Raw genomic sequence first — 18,157 nt, 5'->3', positions numbered from 1 at the left:
CATGCATGTAAGTTCACGCTGGTTTGACATGTTTCCATAGATTAGCCATAACCCTAGCTCTGCTTATGATCAATGACCAGGCATAACTACAGTAACATTTCCACAAATTAGCAGAAAATGTATTAGAATTAAATTAGGTCCATTTGCCCTTGAGAGTTCAATAATAATATATGATTGTCCTGCCTCAAGAATTGTAAAAATGTAGAACCAAATTTGCTAAAAATATGCGAGAAAGAAAATTTTTAAGGGAAAATTTTTTGCCATAAAATTCTTACCAAGCGCTGATTATAACCTGGGGTGCAAATAGATCTTCCAATTCTATAGCGGCGACATGGGTGGACACTATAAATTAATTTCTTTGGTGTCGACTCATTAGTAATCCGCGGCGAGCATTCAGCTGCGGGTTCGTGTGTTGGGCTAATCTGAGATCACGGCGATTTGGGAGAATGCTGTAAAAAACCTTAACCAATCTCGCCAAAATCATGTAAGTGCAGTGATAATATTATTGTTGCTAGTTTCTACGGTGCATCTGAAATCGTCGAACTTAAAAACCTCTTCTCGACCACCAGAACGCTCGCAGGAAGAAAGTGGAGTTATCGGCGATTCCGTCAACTTAAGAAGTTTACTTTTGCGGCAGTTACCGATATTGCCTTTCTTGGTAGGAAGATCGACAGGAAGATGCGAAATTTTTTGACAGCTCGATTGCGACGAAAAATAGAGTAGATGTCACGCTCGCTTACTAGCGTTTGGCCTGCGATGTAAAAACCGTGGCTTAAAGAGTTTTGCCACGGTTTTGCCTACTATTGAGGTGTATAATGGTCGCCACAAAAAATGTAGATTGTTGTAGTGAAGGGGGACGTCGTAGAACCATGGATTGCCAAAGATGGAGTGATCTTCTATAAGGGACATATTTTCTTACAAACTAACTCTCTCCTTGTCAAACCCATTATTTGAGAGTTCCATGCGGGCACACATGAGGGGTATCACAAAATGTGGTATCACATACGGTTGGTTTTTTATTGGAAGGGAACATAGGCGCACCACAAGGCTTTTATTCGATAATGTGACACTTGCCGACATAGTAAAGGACAACACACGAAACCGACCGAACTGCTTCAACCATAACCAATTTTGTACACAGTTTGGACAAAAATCTCAATGGATTTTATCGACGGCCTTCCACCAACAAATGACAAGTCAGTTACCTTGGTAGTAGTAGATCGCCTTTCTAAGCACATGCATTTTAATCCTCTCAATCACCCATATACAATCACCATGGCATGCTATTTTGAGTTCTCTATGATAGGGACAATGTCTTTACAAGTGCCTTTTGAACGGAATTATTTCATTTACAGGGGACACACTTTAATTTTAGCTCATCATATCTTCCCCAAACAGATGGCCAAACGGAAGTCTTAAACCAGACCTTAGAAATGTTTTTATGTTGCTTTGTGGGTGATAAACCGAATGACTAGATTTCGTGGCTATTGTGGGTTGAGTCCGTCTATAATACGAGTTAGCGCTCTAGCATTGGCACTACACCATTCAACGTTGTGTATGGTAGGGACCTGCCCTCACTACTCTCATATGTCCTAGGCACCGCAAATTTGAAGTTGTGGAGCAATCACTCCTCACAAGAGACCAATTGCTTAAAGAAGCATGGGAGAATTTGAAGTGTAGCCAAAACCGTATTAAACAAATTTGCGATAGGAAGCACCAAGATAGAGAGTTTCAGCGAGGCGAATGGGTGTACATGCGTCTTCAGCCCTACTGCCAACAGACGGTAGCTCATGGATCAACATGAAGCTCGCCCCCAAGTTTTAAATTTTGGCATGCATCGGCAAGGCGGCATATAAAATGGACCTCCCACCCAACTCGTGCATCCACCCTGTATTCCATGTGTCTCTCCTAAAGCAGAAAATTGGAGAAGAGATGGGTGCGACAATACTTCCTACAGTAGTGAAAAGTGACTAGGAGCTACGACCACAAGCAATAATTGACCAACTGGGCATAGGGCCAAATAAAGAAATTCTAGTGCATTGGAAAAACTATAGCCCCGCTAAAGCCACCTAGGAGAACCTGTTAGAATTTTCTTTGAGATTTTTGTCACTAAACCTTGAGGACAAGGGCATTTTTAAGGGTGGGGGAGTTGTTATGGATATGTGGAACTAAGGACATGGATGCCATGCATGCAGTAAGGAAGTCAAGTGCTAGAAGTAATTGTTAAGTTCCAGTAGTTAATTATGAGTCCTTGAATATTAGGGAGTCCTAGTAGTAAGCGAGAATAAATAAAAGGAATTATTATCCTCATCCTCAAGGAATTATTAAGTAATAAATAAAAGGAATATTATCCTCATCCTCAAGGTTAACGAGTTCTAGTTGGAGTTAGATAGTCAGTAAATAAGAGGATTTATCCTCAAGGCTAAAGCCAACGTAATGAGTCTGCTATTTAAATTTTGTCAACATCATTAATGAATCATGCATGAAGTTATTCACAAACCTTGTGTTTAAAGGAGGCCTAGGTTAACTCTAATAACCTACTTATTTTATTTTATGCCTTCATATGGAATAAATGCCAAAAGGATCCCGCTGCCTTCTCGGTACACCGGTCTATTACGAGGTCTATTTTCCAACTTCGTAATACACACTAGGGGTACTACTCGTCCCCCCTCTCAGACGGGAGGTTCCCCACATAGGCCGGGGGGGACAGTTTGGGCCCTGTCCCCCATAGGCAGGTGCCCTTGTACTGGTGCAGGGGGAGAATTGGCCCCTGTTGTCGTCCACACCACCTCGCAACCCACGGTGAAAAATGACCTGAAAAATCTGAAACAACAACAAATCCACTACACATTAAAATAAATAAATTACAAACATTAAAACAATGAAAAAAAAATCACAACAACGGCAAGACCACTGCACGACCACAAATGGTTATGGACTGTGCTTCCACGACCACGCTTCAATGAGGAGAAGAAAAACTGAAACAATATGGGGCACAGGAGGAGAAGAATAGGATAGAAGGGAATAACAGAGGGAGAGAAAAGTGGAGAAGAGAAGAGATGAGTAACGGAGTAAGAGCGAGAGAGAGAGAGAGAGAGAGAGAGAGAGAGAGAGATGTGCTAAGAAGAACATTAGGATTTTTGACTTAATATACTAATTCGTAAGTATAAAACAACGCGGTTTTATAGTTGCGAATTTGTTTGTATATATGTATATTATATATATTTATATATATAAACTTGGGTCAGGCCGGCCAGGGCTTAGCCCGGTTTCATTCCTCGGCAACTAAAAGTGTATCCGCATGCACCCCGCCTCCCATCTGTAGGCGGGGGCCCTGCCCTGGCCAAGCGAGGGCCAGACAAGGTGGCAAGTGGCGGAGCCCTGATGCCCATCCATAATACGCAACCTTGAAGAGCAAGAATATTTTATTTTCATCTGACAACAATTATACTTGTAAGTTAGTGTGGAGGGCACATTGGCATCCACGCTACCTACAATACATGATAAGATTTGGTTTGTAAAATAATTTAATTTTAAATGATTTTTACAAATTTAAGTCTTCTCAAGTAAGTAGAACATAACAACTCGTAAGTAGAAGTATTCTCTATTTAAATGAAGAAATATAGTTGGATTTTACCATCTTTTTTTTTTATGGGATACACTTGCTTTACTAGAAAGAAGATTTGAAAGCGATAACATAGTGAACTATGTTTGAACTTAATTTTTAACTTTCTCATAGTGAAATATCAGTGCTTATTATATGTAACCAAACAATTTTAAGGGTATCCAAACCAACCCTTAAAAGAATAATTTCCATCTTTGTTCTCTTTTTGGTTTTTAAAGAATGGCTTTTATTTCTTATGGTTGAGTATTAAAATATTTTTTGAGTTTTGGATGGGTATCTTTTTTGTTTTTCGGGTTTTCCAACTTTATTGTTATGACTTGCTTTTGTCAATTCTTGTTAATCAGAATTTTGCCTTCATTGCAACTACCTCAACGACAGACTTGTCTTTTGAGATTATTAGGTTGTGTTTGAATATTGAAGTGAGTTGAGTTGAGTTGAATTGAGATGAGATGATAAAATATTGTAAGAATATTATTTTTTAATATTATTATTATTTTAGGATTTAAAAAAATTGAATTATTTATTATATTTTGTGTTGAAATTTAAAAAAATTATAATGATCAGTTGAGAGGAGTTAAGGAACCAAACGAATTATTAATGACTGCAAGAACCATTAGTGGTTTTTTATTTTTTATTTTTTTTTCCTCTCTTCTAAAGGCAAGAACCATTAGTTAAAACAGATAAAATGACATCTTGTTAATAATTTTAGACAAAAATTTAGATAGACTATTGGGAATGCATTTAGATTGAGGTGATTTAAAGAATTCTTTTTTTAATTTACCTATTTATTAATTATTTTGTAAGTTTTATTTAATTTTTAGTTTTTTATTTTTTTTAGATGTGGCAAAATTATACTATAACTCATGTGTAACGTGGCAAGCTTGTGATCAGAACAGTTAACAAAATATGTAAAGACTTTTTACATGGGTTTCAAATTGGGTACTCAGATAAATTCGAATCGGGTTAACTCGGTTATGACCCGGGTTGGAACTTAAAAACCGGGTCTTTACCTTTTTTTTTCCTTTTTGACAAAAATTATATGTTATTCAAAAATTAATGTTGAAAAGTATAATTTTTATTTTTATTTTTATTTTTTATCTAAAAGCCTATATTTCATTACAAAATTTTCAAGAAAAAATGTTGTTAAAAAGCATAATTTGTTTTACATAGAAGCCTATATTTTAAAACACTTTGTCCAATATATGAGTATGGTCTAACAAAATATGGACAAAGTGTTTAAAAATTTATTAAATTACAACTTAAGAAAAAGAATAAATCTACACTCATTGAGGATCCATCTCGAGGATGGGTCCTGATGCAATTTTTTTTTTTAAATTAGTAATTAGGAAAGTATTTGTTAAATGATGTTATTAATCTTTTTTAAAACAAATATTTAAGAATATAAAAAAAAATTAATATCTTGTCGGTAGCCATTCTTATGCTACCGACAAGTTTCCGGTAGATGTAGCACGACTATAAAAAAAAACTTGACAATCGTGATAAATAAAAGGACAATGTTACGTACAGTTCATAAAATTAGACTCATTTGCAATTCAAATATAGGAATAGACAGAAAGGCCCCCATTTTAGAATAAACTTGACCAAAATACCCTTAGTGAAGGCCCCCATTTCATCTTAGTAAAATGCTTCATTTGATTTGAGTTAATCTACGTACAGTCTCCAAATAAAGACTGTTGATGCAAACCCATATAATTATATTTAAAAAATAAATAAAATCATAATAATATCTTTTTTAAAATAATATTTTTTTATTTTTACATTCATTTATTAATGAGACTGTACACATAGTCTCTCACTCAAAACTGTAAATAAAATTTCTCGTTTTATTTATCCATAAAACAGAGCGTTTCATTTAGATCAGCATTCTGCAATGCAATCGAGAGATGTGGAGTGCAAGAAGAATTATTCTAAATAAAAACTCCAGAAATGCAAACTTTTGAATACTTGCCGAAAGCGCGGGAGATCCAAGTAAATACCTCAAAGTGCAGGGTGTCCAAGAAAACTTACCCTCGAGCTACGTCGTCGTTTCAAGAAGCACAGAAAACGCCTTGGTTCAGAGCGAGCCAGCGCGAACCCTAACTTAAAAAAGTCCCTCACGGCTCACTCTGTGTCTGTCCATTTTCGCGTCTTCCTCCGGCCCCAAGCCTTTGGTCTTCCTTGCATTTTCGCGTCTTCCTCCGGCCCCAAGCCTTTGGTCTTCCTTGCCTGCCAGTGCCCACAATGAAGCTCGTCAGGTCCATAAACTTTCTCTTCATTTTCTTACCTCCCTATGCTAACATATTTTTGAATTCTCTTCTTATTACTGGTTTTATTTTTTCTTTAATGTATGAAAATCTAATTTCAAAAATGGTGCAGATTTTTGATGAAGCTGAACAACGAGACTGTTTCAATTGAGCTGAAAAATGGCACCGTTGTTCATGGAACTATAACAGGTCTCCCTAGTTCTGACCTTTCTCTTGTATAAGTACAGGTTTTAATATAATTGGGGTTTATGTTAAACCCTAGGTAATCGGTTATTCGCTTTTGTAAATCTTGGATGGTCATTATTTGGCATTTTACCTCAGCATTCTGTGCATTTGCTTCGTTTTACGGTAATATTATATCTACACTACTTCGACAAAAAATTAGACGTAGTAGTTGGTGGTTATACTTTCACTTCTGCGGTATATCTCTGATTTAGTGTTTGGAAATATGACGGAAGCAACAAATTGGGTCAAATAAAGGAGGTTCTTTTAGCGGGTTGAAGCTCAAGTGTAATTTCTACCCATTTTTTTATTTTTCCTGTTTCAAGTACAAATAAAGAGTGCAAACCTTCGGATTTCCTTTAGATTTTAACTTGAGATTTTTGTGAAATATCAATGGAAATTCTTGGATTTAATTTATGACACGGGGAACAAAATAAGTGCTAGTTTTTAATCTTGTTGGTTTCTCCTTTTAGTTATTTTATTCTTCTTCTGCTCAAAATTATGTTTCCCATGGCTTCATTAAGTGAACCAGTGGAGAGACATAGGAACTTAGCTTTTGGTGGAGGTATCCGTTAAATTATCTTACCTTTTGGTAAGTTAAGGAATGAAAAAAGCTTTGAAGATTGCAAGCGGTTAATGGACAAGCTTAGAATGTTTATCTTTAATACTTTATTCTATTGGTCGATTGTAATAGACTTCAAGGACATGAATATTCATGACTTCCTTGTATCCCTAGTCAATTATGCATAGGAGTTGCTCTTGTATATGCCCTGTGTACTTGGTGTATGCCTACATTCTATCATCAATAAAATTACTATTTGCCAATAAAAATAAATAAAAGAAAAAGAAAAAGATCATCTTACCTTCTGGTAAGGTTGAGGTTAGGATGTTCTCTCAGTGCCTCTAGAAGGAATTTGTATTTAGAATTTCAAGAACTTGTGCCATTATAGCTTGAGCATTCCCTCTGTATTACTCAATAAAACGAATTTTAGAACTTTTAATGGGGTTGACTCTTATTGATGTTTTTTGTTTCCAAGTGATAAATAGCAAAAATTTAAAGTTTTTTGGAGGGAAAATCGGGTAGAAGGGGTCATCTCAAAAGGAGGTGGAAAGCCCTAGGGGATTTGCATATTCGTGATTGTACTAGTTGTTTCAGTGGGAATATGTCTTTCTTATTCCTTTTGATGGATGTGTGGGTGCTCATTCATGCTCCATCTTATCAGGGTACCATCTGGATTCTGGAAGCATCAACTGCATCAATGTGAACTAAGCATATCGTGGTTTAAGACACAATTGACTTCAAAATGGTTGAACGTCTGAGTGTCCAACCTAATGCTTAATGAAGAGCTTGTTTTTGTATTCTAACTGACAATGATCTTCAATACATCTTATAAAAAGAGAATGATCCTCAACACATTTTACCCTTTTCTATTTACTAATTGCCTTCCTAATGCAAATGAATCAATTTGATCAGAACTGGGATTTGTTTCAGAAAATTTCCAACGGACTCATAATATCTTGCATCTCAAAATATTATGAGGGGTAAGCAAGGTAGTATTGAGGTGGACAAAACTGTAGGATTTCATTTTCTTGATAGTTTAAATATATTATTGCCTCTGAAATTCTATTTGGAGACAAATTTGATAACTTGGACAATAAAGTTATCAAATTGGGTTGCATGTGGCGTCTTAGATTTTGGGTGCCTTATACAAGTGCAAGGTAAAGTGGCAAGGGGGATTCTTAACTCTGATATTAAAGGACCTGATCTTTAAGTCATATTTCTATTATAAGGTTGTGTCATCGTGCTTCCCCAACATCAGTTGTAGACTATTGTCTACCAAATTGACTCTACCTTCACCATTTGAAGGCTCTTATCATAAAATTGTATTCTTGCCATCTAGGAACAGTTAATATTAGTTCCCTCTCTCTCTTGCTGTAACTCATGATGGATTAGGCAGCATGTTTAGTTTTCAAGTAGGAGATGAAGTTGTTTAAAAAAGAAAATAGTATATGAAGTTTCAGGAGTATGAAGTTTATGCTCGCTAAAGTGTACGATTGTTATATGCGAAATAGCTCTTTTTTGACGTGCACAATGCACACAAATAGAAAGGTTGGAGAAATTTCAGTTCTTTTTACAGGGGCCAGCCTGCTTTGTAGAGAGGATTTATTTGTTTTACAGTTGAAAGATCGAGAACAAAAATAATGCTTTCAGCAATTTTTGTATTTCATGCATAGATAATGTGAGGAAGGCATTGTGCTTATAAAAAAAATGTTGGGATGGTAGTCTACCTGAATTGTATATGGTGAGGGATGGATCTTTTAGGGCCCTTTGGGAAGTGCTGCAGTTTCTTATTAATATGTGAAGCTCAACTGCTTGCTTCTAAGAGCCGCCCAAAATGCAAAAAAAAAGCTGATTCACAAAATTGACAATGAGCTGAAGCCCCTTTGGTTTACCAAATGAGATGTGGGTTCCGCCTTAAAAACCAAAGCGCCTCCGGAAAAGCCCCTCCTGTTGGAGACTTGGATATGTGTATTTTCAACCCCCAAAGACTTTTGTCCTTATAGGGTGTTGACCACATATGTACATATGTATGTTTGCATGCATGTATTATGTATGTATATGGTTATATATTTTTATATTTATATATATATATATATCTTTGAAATGTAATATTGCAAAGTTTTGATCCTATATGTCTTCTAATTATGAGTTCTCTTGATTTTAAGCTGGTAAATATATCCTTTTAGCCTAAATTTCATCTTTATGACACATAAGTACTGCTTAAAAAATCTTCACTCAAGTCTGTAATAGTTTTGGTGTAGGATGAGTTTTAGGAAACAATTATTAGTTGAAACCAAGGTTCTTGTGTTATCGCTAGAGGGGGGAAGCTATTTTCGTATTATTGAAAGAAGTAGGAAGGTCATAAAGGAGATGTTCTTTAGCCATGCCAGTGCTCGTTGGTTGGCAATCACAGTAGAGTGCTATCATTCTGGGGGCAGGAAGAAGTTCTTCAAGACTTTTTGTAGTGGGTTTGTATCACTAGTTGCCATTAGACATTCCAATACTTACAGACGCTACTTAGAAGTCACGTAGTATGGTGGCAATGGGTGTCGAGGTATGCTTGTGTTCCTAGAGGGGATGGAAGGTAGAGGGTGGAGAAGCCTCTTCATGGAGATGAGTTGTGCTCTGTTTACTTCTTCCAAGGCTCCAGTGGTGAGTCAAGGTGATGGGAAAGGGAAGGAGTTGGGAATGCATGCTAGGACTTACGTTGAGGTTGCGATGGGAGGAAGAGCAGAAAGTAGGGTGGCGGTGCACAGTGGTACAGGCCATCCTTTGGAGTCACAGCATGGAGAAAAGGACAAAAAGCAAAGGGTGACAAAGGAGTGTTCACACGCATAAAGGGAAGGTTGCAACTTAGTACTTGGAAAAATCAAAGATGGTCTACCTGATAACTACACAGTGGAAAGTGAGGTGCAAAGCGTCCTGTTTGGGATAGAGGAGTTGGCTGGCATGAGAGGAGCTACTTTGTCTAAAGAGTTCTATCAAGAGATGCTAGGCAGAGTAATATCTAGCCTGGGCCTGGGACGAGGAAATTTTGGGAGGCTTGAAAAGGGCAAAATTAAGCAGGGGTTGGGCTTGGGCTAGGTAGGTCCACCACATCCCAAATGGGGATGGCGCTTGAAAAGAAATGGGCTTATGCCCATCCAGGCCCATTCAGGTCCACCATGTCCCACTTCCCAGTTCGAAGTGGGCTCAACGTCGAACTATGAGCCCGAGGTCACACTATCACAACGGCCTAGGTTGTCACCGACACTTCCATCTGCGTTGTCTGGGGTAGTCTCAGGCAACTCATGTGCCAAAACCCTATAGTTGCCAATGTACGAAAAAGAGGACAACTCGCGGACGACAACCTCTAGTGGGTAGGGCTTTAATTGAGTTGAGTCGAGCCGAGCCGAGTCGGTCTTTGGCTTGCCGAGCTCTACTTGACTAAAAATACTCGAGCTAAAGATTTTTATTTATTCTTTGTTCGAGCTCGACTCAGTAAGCTAAACTCTCAACACAAACGAGTTCGAATTGTTTATTTTTTTATTTTTTTATTTTTTGACTAAGATTTAATAATTAATAAATTAGATAAATAAAAAAATAAAAAATCTAATATTGAATTTGTACAACTAACAAGTAGAACCTCTATCAAATTATAAGATTTTAAAAATTTATGAATAATTAATATCTAACTAGTGGATATTTATCCATAATAACAATATATTATATGCCTACATATATTATTAATACATACACATAATATGATAGCATATATCTATTTCATATATGGTTTACACATACTAGTATATGAAATGATTAAATCTTATTGACTAATTATTGTACAAATTATAAAATATAGATATGAGGTATATTCAATATATAGACATAAGTAATTAGGTTACATATTATATATTTAGTTATAAGTGTTATGCTTATATTATTAGCTAATACATATATATGTATATATACATAGGTGTATGTATATATTTATCAATATATAAATGAGCTTTAATCGAGTCGAGCTAACGAGTAAACTCGAGCATAAATGAGTGGCATTAATGAGCTATAGTCGAGTCGAGTCAAGTCGAAATTTGTCGGGTATATGTCATTTACTAATTGAGCAGGTATCTGCTTTCATGGGCGAGCTTTTTTTTTTTATGAGTCGAGTTTGATTCAAGTTTAACCGGACAAGCACCGAGCGAGCTATCGAACAAACTGTGGGTTGCCATAAACTTGTGTGAGGTAAGGGCGACGTTGTCGTCGCCGGCTGCAGAGCATATGCAACAGAGGGTGGTGTCGGGGGCTCACAGGAACATGGGGAAATCACACAGAAAATTTTGCAGGAGGCCTCTAGGCAAGAGCTCAACCTCAGTGTAGTGCAGAGGGATATTTCGGTGCCAAAAAAAGTCTTGGACTACAAGATTGATTAGAATCAAGAGGAAACACCACATAAAGGGCTATTGGAGAGGGTCGAGTAGGAGCAAGGGCTACAGATACATGAGAAGGCAAAATGGGAAGGAACAATGGTCTTATTTGGGTCCAACTTGATCCCATCCGGGGGTGAGGAGACCAGAGGCAACTAGGGATGATCCCATCCCTATCTCTACTATTCTTCCTCGTTATTTTCAGATTGGGTCATATAGAAAGTGGAGGAAATTCAGAGATTTGTAGGGATTTCCTGTAAGGGCTTTGAAGAGCTATTCAGGGCACTCTTTACAACAATTGAGGCAGGACATTATCATCAAGAAATGAGGTCAAAAGAAAACAGAGAATTGAAGAGTTTATTGTGGTCTATTAATTACGAAGGAAAGGAGGGGAGTGCAAGCAAAGGAAGAAACAAATGGAGGGTTGTAGTAGCAGATAAATGAAGTCACAAATCAAAGCAGATAAATGAAGTCCAAAATTCTAATTTGGAATGTGAAGGGGCTGAATGAGATTGAAAAACGCCTCCAAATAAGAAATTTGTTAAGACAATGGAAGGTGGACATTTTATGCTTAATGGAAGACTAAGCTGAAGTTTATCACAAGAAGTATTTTATCCGGAATATTTGGGGTTGCCAGCATGTAGGGTGGACGTATCTACCCTTAAATGGGGCATCGAGTGGAGTGTTGGTAATGTGGGATAAAATGGTGGTGGAGAATCTTGAAGAGTTTGTAAGGGAATACTAGGTGGAGTGTTCTTTTAAAAATATTGAAGATGATTTTTTATAGGCATTTGCTAGGGTATATGGTCCTAATTTGGATGGTGAGAGGCAGTTTCTATGGGAAGAGTTAGCAAGATTGTGTTCTTGGTGGGATGTTCCGTGGTGTATTGGGGGAGATTTCAATGTGACAAGATTTTCGAGTGAGTGATCGGGGGAAGGAAGACAAAATCATGCTATGGTCAAATTTTCTAATTTCATATTTGAGTTGGAGCTCATGGACATCCCTCTTATTGGGGGTTACATATACATGGTCTAATAACCAATGCTTGGTCTAGATTGGACAGATTTCTTATATCCCCAACTTAGGAGTCGCATTATCCAGATGTATGACAAAAAAGACTAACACGGATATGTTCGGATCATTTTCCTATAGTGTTGGATTGTGGAGGCATCTAAGGGGGAAGAAGGCCCTTTAAATTTGAGAATATGTGGCTGAAAAGTAATGGATTTGTGGAATTGATTAGACAATGGTGAAGTTCATATCAGTTACAGGGCACTCCGAGCGTTATATTGGTTGTTAAGCTGAATGCTTTGAAGAAGGATTTGAAGATATGAAATGAATAAGTATTTGGTAATGTAGAATTTCAAAAAGAATTTCTTATTACAAGAGCTACAAAGATTGGAGGGTGTAGAAGTAGAAAGCACTAGAATAGACCAAGTCATTTCCGAATTAGAAAGGGTGACTCCAATGGAGGAGATTTCTTGGAGGCAAAAAATCAAGGGCATTGTGGCTTAGGGAGGAGGATAAATACACAAGTTTTTTCATTGGGTTGCCAACTCACATAGGAGGAATAATGCCATTGAAACCATGATTATAGATGGTTGCGATTCTGTTGACCAGTCAGCGATAAAGGGCTACATTGCTGGACATTTTGAAGATTTGCTTTCGAAACCCTTTGAATGGAGGCCTAGATTAGATGGTCTTGCTTTTGAGGCCATTGATCAAAATAGTATGGCTTGGTTGGAGAGACCATTTAAAGAGGAAGAGGTACACCAAGTAGTCAAAAAAATGAACAAAGGCAAAGCTCCGAGCCCTGATGGTTTTACTATGGCATTTTTTAAAAAGTGTTGGGAGGTGGTGAAAGGGGATGTCATGCAGGTTTTTCATGAATTTTTCACCTTTAGAAAATTTGAGAAGAGTTTAAATGTTACATTTATTGCACTTATCCCTAAAAAGGTTGGTGCAATAGAGGTGCATGATTTTCGGCCTATTAGTCTTGTGGGCAACATGTACAAGATAATATCAAAAGTTCTTACTAATAGGATGAGCACGGTTATGGATAAAATCATCTCTAAGTCGCAAAATGCATTTGTTAGAGGTAGACAAATATTGGACTCGGTTCTCATCACCAATGAATACTTGGACAGCAGGATCAAGTTAGGAGTCCTGGGTATTTTATGCAAATTAGACATGGAGAAGGCCTATGATCACATCAATTGGGAATTCCTTTTTTATTTGTTGAGGAGATGTGGTTTTGGGGAGCAATGGAGGGGGTGGATGAGACATTGTGTGACAACAATACGCTTCTCGGTCTTGGTAAACGGTGATCCCGTGGGTTTCTTTAACAGCTCGAGGGCGTTGCACCAAGGAGATCACTATCACCCCTCTTATTTCTTATTGTCATGGAGGCATTAAGCAAAATGTTGTCAGCTTTATTGGAGGGTGGCTTTTTCTCAGGTTATTCAGTTGGGGATACTAACCATAGTGCTACCATTATATCACATCTTTTATTTGCAGATGATACGCTGTTATTTTGTGAGGCAAATCCAAGTCATCTTCAATCTTTAAAGGCTATTCTGTTGTGTTTTGAAGCGGTATCCAGGTTAAAAATAAATCTCTCAAAAACGGAGATAGTTGTTGTGGGTAATGTGCATAATGCCAAGGCTATTGGGATGTGCGGTCTCTTCATTGCCTATGAAGTACCTTGGCCTACCATTGGGAGCATCATTCAAAGCTAAGACTATTTGGGATGGGGTGTAAGAGAAAATAGAGCGTAGGTTGGTTGGGTGGAAATGGGTTTATTTGTCTAAAGGGCGTCTGATTACATTGAGAGTACCCTTTCCAACCTTCCCACCTATTTCTTGTCATTATTTCCTCTTCCCGTTAGTGTTGCCTTGCGGATTGAGAAGTTTCAATGAGATTTTTTGTGGGGTGGACTTGGAGATGAGTTTAAGTTCCATTTAGTTGGATGGGACAAGGTGTGCTCTCCCTTGAGGGGTGGTGGATTGGGGGTTCGTAATGTGAAGGCCTTCAATAAGGCTCTTCTCATGAAGTGGCTATGGAGATATAATTATGAGAGGAAAGCCTTATAGAAGATGGTGATTGATAGTAAGTATGAGAGTATAAAGGAGGGGGGGGAGGGGGGGTTGGTGCTCTAATGAAGTTAGGGGGGCGTACGGGGTGGGGTTATGGAAGCATATTCGGAAAGGTTGGTGGTCTTTCTCTCGCAACACTAGGTTGTGTATGGGGATGGCCATAGAATAAGGTTTTGGCATGACGTTCGGGGTTAGAGACATGGCTTTTAAGGATGTCTACTCGGTTATTTTCATAATTGCAAGGGAACAAGATGTCGTGGTGGCTGAATTGAGGGATATTAATAATGGAGTGCAGCAATGGAATGTTAGTTTTATTCGGGAGGCCCATGATTGGGAAGTAGGAGTCATGGTGGAGTTCTTTAACTTGCTGTGCAACATTAGTCCTGCTGTTACAGCAGAAGATATACTAGATTCACAGCCTTCCAGGAAAGGCAATTTTTCTGTACACTCCTTTTATGAGACTCTTACTGCCCAAAGTAGGAATCACTTTCCTTGGAAGAACATTTGGAGGAGTAAAATACCTACAAAGGCTGTTTTTTTTGCTTGGACAGCAGCTTTAGGGAAGATACTGACTGTTGATAACTTTAAAAAATGCAGGCTTATCATCATCGACTAGTGTTGTATGTTCAGAAATAGTGGTGAAACAGTGGTTCATCTACTTCTACATTGTGAGTTTGTAAGGGCCGTATGGAATTACTTTTCCAGCAAAGTGGGATTAGCATAGGCTATGCCAGAAAGGGTGGTTAAACTATTAACTAGCTGGAGAGGGATCATGGAGACACTACAGATTGCAGTTGTGTGGAGGATGGCTCCCATTTTATTTTTTGGTGTATCTGGAGAGAGAAATGATAGAAATTTCGTAGATTGTGAGCGCTCATTGGAAGGGTTTAAGAGTTTCTTCTGGAAGACTTTATTTATGTGGGCCGTCGCTTTAGATTTAAATGTTCTCAGTTTTCGTGATTTCCTTGTAACCATTTTTAGTTCCTAAATAGGTGTAATCACATGTCTACCGCCTGTGTATTTGGGCTATTGCCAATCTTTATATTAATGAAATATCTTCATATAAAAAAAAAATCTTCACTCTTTGGACAGCAAATGGGAAACTTTTCATTTATAGCACATTAGTTAATAAGATTCTCAGCAAGTTTTTATCGATTTGAATGAATCTTATTGTACACTTATATTATTACTTATTGCAGCACTAATCTGCTGCTGTTGCATGTATTTGTTTCAAAATGTGTGAATTTGCTTTTGTTTTTTTTCAAGCTCGGCAGAGTTTTAAGGAGACAGGCACACATTGTTGTATGAATATGCCGTTCCTTTTTAAGTGTAAAATTTCAAAATGCTCGAATTTGCAATATGTATTTATATTCGATCTTTAAGGAGACAGGCACACATTGTTGTCGCAAATATTAGAATTTTCTTTAGCTGTGATTTTGCTTTTGTTTTTTCAAGCTCGGCAGAGTTGCGTTGTTTCATTACAATAGTGTTGCAGTTTCCTTATTCACTTGGTGGATGCAGGCGTGGATATCAGTATGAATACACACCTGAAGACGGTGAAACTTACATTGAAGGGAAAAAATCCAGTGACTCTGGATCATCTAAGCGTAAGGGGTAACAATATCCGATATTATATTCTTCCTGACAGCTTGAATCTTGAGACTTTGCTGGTTGAAGAGGCTCCTAGGGTCAAGCCCAAGAAGCCAACTGCTGGTATTGCAATTATATCCAACTTCAATTCGATTCATGTTGATGTTTCTTTGTTTACACTTTGGGGGAATGTGGTGAGCTTTTTCAGGGAAACCTTTGGGACGGGGACGCGGCCGTGGACGCGGACGTGGGCGCGGACGTGGTCGCTAAGTCATGCTGCACTGAATTTAATTTTTGTGGCGCCTGTTTATGTAAACACCTTTGTTGCGCGGAGCTTGTATTTTGAGTTTGTCTGTGTGGTATGTTCTTAAATAGGGCTATTAGAGAAGTTGAAATTGATCATCTCAGGAAAATTTTCGTTTACGGTGCTCTGGCCAACCAGTAGTAGGCGGTAGTATAATCTACAATCTCGTAATCTCTTTTCTATTTAATGGGAGAATCAGATGAGCCTGATTTGTTATGGTCCTCTTAGGTAGTTTACTGTCTAGGATTATCATAGATTTCTGCTGCGCATTTCTATACTATACTATTATTTCTTTTAATTCCTCTTCTAGACCCAAAACATGGTTGAGTACTGCTATCAAGAGGTTTTTAGACCACACACTGTTTAGATAGCATAATCTAATTTGAAAAATAGATTTTAAAATTTAAGACTGGATTTGGAATAAAGATATTTTGAATTTATCTTAACTTATCTTATTTAATAATTATAACTTTTTTAAATTTTCATACAAAATGTAATAAACATTTTATGTTTTTCAAATTTTAAAATAATAATAATATTAAAAAATAATTTTTTAATAATATTTTATTCAATTTTTAATTTTCATCTTAACTCACTGTCTAAATCTCATATACATTTTACAAATCAAATCTTATTATTTATTATTTATGTGTTTTACACACTGACTTGATAATTATTTTGTAATTTTATTAAAGCTGGTGGTTCATACTGCACTATTTCATTGTTCTTGCCACTTAGGGAAGGTTTGGATAGTGAGTTGAGATTTGATAAATTGATATGGAAATTTAAAGTTGAAAGTATAATAAAATATTATTTTTTAAATATTATTATTGTTTTGATTAGATGAGTTAAAATGAGTTGAAGAGAATTTTATATGCAAATTGGGCCTTAGTTAACGTGTTGTGAATTTTATTTTTTTATTTTTAATCTTTTTTCAATAAGGATTTATCTGAGATGAAGATTATTAATAATTTTTTTGTAATTCTTGGTAGATTAGTGATCTAGCTTTTAACATTTTGGGATGATCATGTGTCCCTGCATATGATTGTATTTTGAATTTACTCTTTGCAAATTTGAATGACGATAATTTTTGTGCTCCTTTATATAATCTAGCAATTAAATGAAGGATGATACTAGTCATACCGGAAAAACCCATCGAGAGTGGGTATCGGTTTTTTCTTTTCTTTTCTTTTTTTTCTTTTTTTTTTAATATTTAATTTAGCGGTTAAGGATGTGTTTTTAATAAGTTTGTGATTTTTTTTTAAATGTTTAAGGGGATTTAAAAAAAGAAAATTGTTAAATGTATTAAAAAAATTTACTTTTCTACGTGTCAGTTATTGATATGTTGAAAATCAAGAAATTTGAATTTCAAAAAAAAATTAACAAAATAAATCTTGTAAGTACATATAGTACTACTCTTTAATCAATGTTTGAAAAAAAATAAAAAAAAATTACGAGTTCGGTATCCACTCTAATTGAATATTTTTTAGTACATATAGCATTACTCTTATAAATATATATACCACTATTCTTTAAGTGTAGCATTGTCCTTAGTGGCTCTGCAGCCACGGATGGGGGCTCCCAACAATGCATTTTTATCTATTTTTTATTTTATTTTTTTTCTCACACATTTTTTTAATACTTTTAAATATTTGAAAAAATTTACAACATTGTTAAAATACATTTTTTAAGAGAAAATGATATTTGCAATCGTAGAATGTCTAAATATCGTACAATCACTTTGAAAAAAGTGAATAAATACGATATTCATATAATAAAAAATTAATAGTTTAATAATGAGACTTGCTCTTCTTTAAAATAATTACACAATACTTATACATTCTAAGAGCCATTTTCTTAATGATTAAGTACATCAAGAAGTTGGACTGAACATAAGAGCCCACCATCAATATAGTAACTTCTCTAGAGAGAGAAGCTCTAACTTCTCTCTAAAGTTTTCTCTTTTTGAATCTAGCTTGAGGGGGGTGGGAGCTTTGGCTCTTCCCCCCTCACCCCCTTCTTGCCATTATCTTAGCGTGTGTTTAGGTTGTTTGTAGCTTCTATGGTTTTTAAGTCTAATAAAGAAAG

General features: G+C 36.5%; 1 protein-coding gene across 1 annotated transcript; it reads left to right on the top strand.

The window, feature by feature from the left end:
• The first annotated feature begins 5,500 nt into the window (after positions 1-5,500).
• Positions 5,501-16,367, top strand: LOC109010907 (small nuclear ribonucleoprotein SmD1a). The gene is made up of 4 exons (XM_018991869.2): positions 5,501-5,880; positions 6,002-6,078; positions 15,697-15,888; positions 15,974-16,367. Exons 1-4 carry the CDS (start codon positions 5,867-5,869, stop codon positions 16,033-16,035), a joined length of 345 nt encoding a protein of 114 aa, XP_018847414.1. The 5' UTR covers positions 5,501-5,866; the 3' UTR covers positions 16,036-16,367.
• The last annotated feature ends 1,790 nt before the right edge of the window (positions 16,368-18,157 follow it).

The sequence above is a fragment of the Juglans regia genome, chromosome 11 (genome assembly GCF_001411555.2).
Source record: "Juglans regia cultivar Chandler chromosome 11, Walnut 2.0, whole genome shotgun sequence".
In the NCBI taxonomy this organism is placed as follows: Eukaryota; Viridiplantae; Streptophyta; class Magnoliopsida; order Fagales; family Juglandaceae; genus Juglans; species Juglans regia.
Note: the sequence above shows the minus strand (reverse complement) of the source record. Positions and strands in the feature narration are given on the sequence as shown.